Here is a 7151-nt window from a genome sequence, read left to right as displayed (position 1 = left end):
TTTGTTCACACTAGTGTACACCAACGCACTACAGTAATTCAGTTACCTATGTAATAGTTTTAATATCTTTTGGGACAAGTGTGACATGTAGAAATGTGGCATATCATTTACAAAAATGAATAAGAACAGTTGCAAAATGACCACAGAAATTACAAACTAGTTTAAATGTAGAACAAGGCAGACTTCGAAATGAATGAAACATGAATAATTTATCAGAAAACATTTGTAGAATCACATTCTTTGCTGTGAAAAGTACAGACGTAAAGTACCCTTGTTGAAATGTGTTTGAATGTGGCAATTTTACATGTGCAAATTTGAGACAATGGATAAACATTGGGGCTATTTGCATACATTTCCCTTCCATTGTTGTGTAACTCCAGACTGATGCAAGTCAGTATAATTCTGAGTTATTTATGTTAACTGTTCCCAAACATCCTCACTGATCCGTCTCTCCCTGGAGTATAGGATACAGAGACCTGAATATTTTATCAGTTATGTAAAGATGTTACATTTTCACACATCACAACCTTTACGGTAAAAATGTATCACAATTCATTTGATCTATTCAGTGTAAATCCAGGAGTGCTGAGTTATCTGGCACTAAGTAAGTGATTCCATATGTTCTTGTTTGCACAGTTCATAAAATCTCTCGTGCAAACATTTACAGTCAACTCAGGATGTTTGTCATGTACAGTATGTGCCAGATCAGTGTGATGTTTACAGTGGAGGATGGCCCTGAGCCATCTTTTAAGTTATTACACTTTAGCTATCCTAAATGAAGAGAGAAGTAATGTAGGTTCATTTTAAAACCAGCACACACATAACTCTTTTATGAAGTTTATTAAGACTGAAAAACAACCAAGATGTTATAACCGTTGATAGGAAATACTGCTGCATTGTGCAACGGATCCACTCAGATTGCAAACATGAAATAAGTTACCATAAAGAAGGTAAAAACATTTCTACATACCGGTATGTATAAAGTTGAAATGTAAATGAAACGTAAATTGTAGTAATGTCAGGCGCCACTTATGAGTGAAATGATTAAAACACTCTTCACTTGCTTGGATCTGAGTGTAAATAGTGATTAAAGAGGCACTATTATTTACAGTATCATATATATACAAAAATAATCCAGTGAAATTTGCTGAGTGATAACTGCACTGGTGTGCTGTTCAAGTTTATACTTATTTACAGGAATCACTTACCATGGAACTTTGGTTCCATTATTAAATAGGCTCAAGTGGTTTGATAAATCCTTCAAGTAGCAATGCACTCACCTCAAACATTTCTTTAAGGAAAATTAAAGAAAAAACAAACAGTGCTTTTACATCTTATCCAAGAACTGTTTGCAGTGTTCCCAAAAGGTCCATCCAAAATAGAACTCCTCTGCTGTGAAAAACATCCTTATCACAAGGATCGCTTTGTCTTCAAATACACAAGACCGGAAAACAAGTCTGTTTCCACCGATACTCTTGTAAAAGTATTTAGTGAATTGAAAATAGAGACACAGATGAGTCCAGTATAAGCACTTTTGGCAGTTTTCCAGTTTAAAATCTGCTGTTCAATGAATCTCAAATGTTGTGGACAAATTAAAAAAAACAAAAACATGTCTAATCCATGTATAAATAACATAGATGATCATGTGAAAGCCTACTTGAGACAGAAACACACTTTTGTGTTTCTTAAGGTGCAGCTTTTCTTCAGTTTATGCAGTTTTGGAATGATTCAGGTACCGATTTTGGACGTCCACAGTTTGAATATTCCTGGCTATCAGAGCACGGCCAGCCCGCCGTCACAGCGGCTGGTGATCATGTTGCCGACTTCAGTCCAGGTGTCCAGGTGAGGGTCATAGATCTCTACAGAGTCCACTGTCACTGGAGCGGAGAAGTCTCTGCTGGCGGCCCTGCCACCGACGGCGTACAGCAGCCCGTTAACTGCTGACACTGACACGCCTGCGCGAGCAGTGGACATCGGAGCCACCTCGACCCATTTCTCCTGTTAAAGACAAGCACAGAGGTGAAGGAGAATGCTGGGACACAGATGTTACGGGCTGAAAATGAAATTGTCCCACTTTACCTCTTCTGGACAGTACTTCTCCACTGTCTCCAGTGCACCCAGCGCCTCGTTCCAGCCGCCCACCGCGTAAATGCAGTTATTGAGGCAGGCGACCCCCACATAGGCTCGACGTGTGACCATGACGGGGAGGGCGCTCCATCGGCGGGAGATGGGGTCATACACCTCGGCTGAACGCAGCTCCATTCCTTCGTCACTGATTCCTCCAATCACGTAAATAAACCCTGGAAAGAGACTTTTAGTTCAGAGCTGCTGCACAGAGTGTCCAAGTCATCAGAGAAGTAAAGAAATACACCGTAGTAAACCCAAACGAGAATAAGGGTTCAGTAGCATTTGTAAGCGAAGGAGCTATTTATGTTGTTGTTAGTATTTAGTTGTTCTTTTACTAAGAATAATAAGTAGTATTGTTTGATTGTGTAGTACATTTAGTTTTTGTGTGAATTAGTATTTTTGCTTTGTTTTGTTTGTGAACTGGGTAACACTGTGGGCACCCGCGGTTATATACGTATAGGTAATAGGCAGGTATAGGACCAGCATGCACCTGGGTAGGCCTATGTTGTTGTTTTCTTACCAGAGCAAGAGAAGCAGCGATAGCCATGATTTCTTTGTTCTTTCGTTTGCTTGCTTATTGTTTTTTAAGAAATAAATCATAAGAAACACAGATACTTTGCATGACCAATGGACTTTTTTGCCTGCGAGTACCCATGGTGTGTCAGTGGCCCTTTGATTTAAGTTTGATTTAGATTTTTCTGACAAATGGTCACTACAGTAAGTGTGTATGAAACAGTTTGTGAACACTCAGAAAGGCACTTAACTAAGCTTACAGGTTGCACGGGACTGTACATATTTATTATTCAACCAAAGGGGAGGAACACACCTTGTAGCTCACAGCAACCAAAGTAGTAGCGAGGAACCGCCATGCTGCCGATGACCTCCCACTTGTTCTCCTCTGGGTCGTAACGCTCCATGGTCTTCCCAATCTCAGAGCCGATCCAACCACCTACAGAAGAAGCACAGTACATGTTGTTTTGTTCTGATAATGATGAGATTCTATCATCCAATCCAGCTGTGTCATTGCTTGTACTTTTCATGGATTGTGGTTAAACATAGTGCTACTGTGGCATTTACCGAGTGCATACAGAGCTCCGTGGCAGGGGCAGACGCCAACTCCACAGCGCGGAAAGTTCAGAGACGCCACGGCGGCCCACTGCTTGGTCACTGGGTCGTATCTCTCAGTGCAGTCAAATATCATGGAGTCTTTCTCCCCTGGTGAGAAAAAAATATTCCTCGTCAGACTGAGGATTGTTGAGGTTTTTTTTTTTTTAAACACAAACACAAAACGGCCTCAGCTCTCTCACCTCCCACCACATAGATCATGCCCTCCAGTACTGCGACCCCCAGCCCGCTGCGGGCCTGGTGCAGGGACGACACGGTGGTCCAGTACTGGTTGAAGGTGTCGAAGCGTTCCACGCAACTCAACGCCCGGCTGTCGCTCCAGCGGCCGCCCTGCAGCCGAGTGTAGCCTCCTGCCACGAGGAAATAAGTAAAGGTCCACAATAAATGACATTTCTGACATTTGGAACATCTCAGGTACTGTCACCTAAATTCATCAGGTTACTTTTCTTTGTTGAAAATTTGAAACAGAACCTATGGCGTAGAGGTATTTCCTGGCTTTTCTTCTGGGTCTCATCTTGGCTGGTTGTAACTGACTGTACATCTTATTTTCTTTGGGAGACTTTGTGACTTCAGTGTATTCCTTCAGCAGAGTCTGCAGTGCCACCCGCAGGCTGAAGTCCGTAATACCTTCAATGAACATCAAAATGGCAAAAAAAAGTTGAAAATGTTGTTTACAATATGTCACCTTACAGCAATATTGTAAATATAAATCAATAAGTATGTAAACTATAAATGCAAAATGTTAAGTTTCCCTCACCCTCTATGTACTTGAACAGTCTCTGTGGGGAAAGCAGAGGGAAGCGGACCGGTTCCAACACCTCCACTACGTGTTTTTTCCTCTTCGCCACATCTTGGAGCACCCAGTCCATGGCTGCGGTGAATACCTGGTACTCATCCTCAATCCTCAGCTCTTCACTTCTTAGCAGCCTCACCAGCTGGTCCTTCAACAGGCCCCTGAACTCATCGGTGACGCACACCTAAAGAGAAGCAGTTGATAGAGGCCAATCTGTAAGCATCAAACTTGAAAATTCAGCGTGAGTTGAAACGCTTTTAGCAAAATAAATAAGTAAATCTACAATTCTGATAAAATGCTGATGGTGTCTGACAGGGCTTGTTTTGAATAAGGACGGAATGAGAACAGATTTCACGTACATCTAGTTTCAATTTATCAGGGAAACACAAAAAAAGAGTTTGACAGCAACACCAAGTATTGGCAGTAGCTCTTATTGTTTCATACCTCCAGAAAGTGAACATGGATGTAGTTCTCAGTGAACTCCAGCATCTCCATGCAGGCAATCTGCTCCAGGAACTGAAAGATGCCCACACAGTTGGACGGGTCCATGTGTCCCTTGAGAAACTCTCCACAGATAGACACCACCTCGTTCAGCTGCAGCATGTCTGCTGCCACCATCAGCTCCTGGACGTTCTCCACTGTCACACTGATCACGCCTGATAGGAAAAAAGGGTTCATATTTACACTCAGAAAAATGATACGAAACTTCACAGATCTTGAATTCGATGATGGGGAAGATGCGGACCTGTGTATATGAAGTCCAGCAAAACCTCAAAGACATCAGTCTCCACTCCGAGGATCTGCACCTCCTCTTTATCCGCCTCCCTCATCCCCCCGGAGAACAGAGCGGAGAAGTAAGGGCTGCTAGCAGCAAGCACCAGTCGGTGGACCCTGAAGACCCGGCTGCCAACCCTCAACCCCACATCACAGAAGTCGGTGCGGAGCCGCATCTTGTTCATCTGGGCCAGGATGAGTCTGGCGTACCGGTCTGAGGCCAGCAGAGCCTGCTCGGACGCCTGCGTTGCCATGGCAGCCGCAGCATCAGCACCACCACCACCACAACCAGTGGATGTTGACACGGAGGTGGAGTACATAGCAGCTGGGGCAGGTCTGTGTTAACATGGAGGCCCTCCCTCTCTCTAGTGAGTCTCAGCACAAAACAGACCTGGAAAGACACAAGAGCATCAACACCAAAACACACACTGACAACACTTGACTGTTGTGTAACAACGCAGAGGAGGATGATGGCTAAGCTGTCATCCACGATGGAGAATGACTCCCACCCCATGCAGGACACCATCTCAGCACTGGAGAGCTCCTTCAGCGACAGGCTGCTCCTCCCAAAGTGTGTGAAGGAGCGCTATCCAAGGTCCTTCCTTCCTGCAGCTGTTAGACTCCACAACCAGCCCACCACACACCAAAAATCTGACAATAATCGGATATTTTCAGGTGGAATTTCATTCATTCATTCATTCATTCATTCTCACTGTGCAATATCATTTTCCACAATGTTGTTAATAGTCTGTTTATTGTCAATACTGTAAATACTTCTCCTATTTTTATACTTCCTTCTATTTAAATGGTTCATATTTTGTTACACTTTGTTAAGCTCTTTTTTTTACTGTGTTAAGATAAGATAAGATATTCCTTTATTAGTCCCACAGTGGGGAAATGTGCAGTGTACAGCAGCAAAGGGGATAGTGCAAAAAAACAAGATGCATCAGCTAACACAGTAAAAAAAAAAAGAGCTAAACAAAGTGTAACAAAATATGAACCATTTAAATAGAAGGAAGTATAAAAATAGGAGCAGTATATACAGTATTGACAATAAACAGACTATTAACAACATTGCACAAGTGGAAAATGATATTGCACAGTGAGAATGAAATGAAAATATCAGGTTATTGTCATATGTGTTAGCTGATGCATCTTGTTTTTCTGCATTATCCCCTTTGCTGCTGTACACTGCACATTTCCCCACTGTTTGACTAATAAAGGAATATCTTATCTTATCTTATCTTAAAACTGAGGCCATATAATAAGCTATAAATGTATAAAAGCAGATTCTTTTGACTGTTTTGTGTTATAGCACACTGGTGCAGTCATATATACGTTACTGTCTGTCACCTTTGTTGCTCTATTAGCTGTATATAAATAGGTAAACACCTCCCACCGCCGTTAGCTGAGATGCTAAGCAACAGACAGCTCAGGGTGGATTCAACCATCATTTAATCAGTCAAATGTACACTTAACAGCTCGACCAGTCTCTGCTCAGACAGTGACAACTCACAGAGACATTACAGACTTTTATAGAGAAAAACAAATCTAAATTCATCTTGTTGTTAACGGAGACTCACCCATAAGTTTACTGATGAGGATGCAGGCAACTTCCGTCGCCCTGCAGACTGTCAACACATCAGTCTCTCTGGATCGACTGCACTGGTCTGCTTCTGCTTCTTCTTCTGTGTTTATTGGTGGTTTGGCAAAAACCATCTGAGAGGTGCATTACCGCCACCATCAGCATCTGCACTACTGGAGTGTGGAGCAGGAGATTGTGCAGTAACAAAATAAAACAAAATAATAATAGAAAAAAAATAAAAATAAAATAATAATAATAATAATAATAATGAGGAAAACTCTAGATTCGTTTAACTAAATCAGTTTCTCTTAAAAACTGAATAATTTCACAGTATATACTATCTAAACATTTTTAAATAAAAAATAAAAAATAAAAGAAATAAAAGAAAAAAAGAAAAAAAGAAATAAAGAAATAAAGAAATAAAGAAATAAAATAAAATAAAATAAAATAAAATAAAATAAAAAATAAATAATAATAATAATAATAATAATAATAATAATAATAATAATAATAATAATAATAATGAGTAAAACTCTAGATTCGTTTAACTTAATCAGTTTGTCTTAAAAACTGAATAATTTCACAGTATATACTATCTAAACATTTTTAAATAAAAAATATTTTTTTAAATATTTTTAAATAAAATTAAAAAAAAAAAAATTAAAACATAAAATTAAAAAAGAAAATATATATATATATATATAAATAATAATAATAATTATAATAATAATAATGAGGAAAACTCTA

General features: G+C 40.1%; 1 protein-coding gene across 2 annotated transcripts; it reads right to left on the bottom strand.

Moving 5' to 3' along the window:
• Positions 1-40: 40 nt before the first annotated feature.
• LOC119498297 (intracisternal A particle-promoted polypeptide) lies at positions 41-6560 on the bottom strand. 2 transcript variants are annotated; one of them, XM_037787054.1, is made up of 10 exons: positions 6403-6560; positions 4791-5210; positions 4490-4701; positions 4010-4229; positions 3724-3879; positions 3435-3602; positions 3205-3342; positions 2954-3076; positions 2080-2300; positions 1774-1998 (listed from the first exon to the last, which is right to left on the bottom strand). In XM_037787054.1, the coding sequence occupies exons 2-10, from the start codon at positions 5137-5139 to the stop codon at positions 1774-1776; spliced, it is 1812 nt and encodes a 603-aa protein (XP_037642982.1). In that variant the 5' UTR covers positions 5140-5210; positions 6403-6560. The 2 variants fall into 2 exon arrangements, with proteins under 2 accessions (XP_037642983.1, XP_037642982.1); XM_037787055.1 differs by lacking the exon at positions 6403-6560 and having other exon boundaries at positions 41-1998; positions 4791-5139.
• Between the last annotated feature and the right edge of the window lie 591 nt (positions 6561-7151).

Source organism: Sebastes umbrosus, chromosome 12, assembly GCF_015220745.1.
Source record: "Sebastes umbrosus isolate fSebUmb1 chromosome 12, fSebUmb1.pri, whole genome shotgun sequence".
Taxonomy (NCBI): Eukaryota; Metazoa; Chordata; class Actinopteri; order Perciformes; family Sebastidae; genus Sebastes; species Sebastes umbrosus.
The sequence above is the reverse complement of the archived record's forward strand: the minus strand, read 5'-3'. Positions and strand labels throughout refer to the sequence as shown.

What these genes read in the sequence shown, in the direction of transcription:
- LOC119498297 (XM_037787054.1), bottom strand. Translation starts at nt 5,139, where the DNA reads ATGTACTCCACCTCCGTGTCAACATCCACTGGTTGTGGTGGTGGTGGT. An exon ending in TCCATGTTCACTTTCTGGAG is followed by an intron (nt 4,230 to 4,489) that starts GTATGAAACAAT and finishes GCTTCTCTTTAG; the next exon opens with GTGTGCGTCACCGATGAGTT. An exon ending in GAAATACCTCTACGCCATAG is followed by an intron (nt 3,603 to 3,723) that starts GTTCTGTTTCAA and finishes TCCTCGTGGCAG; the next exon opens with GAGGCTACACTCGGCTGCAG.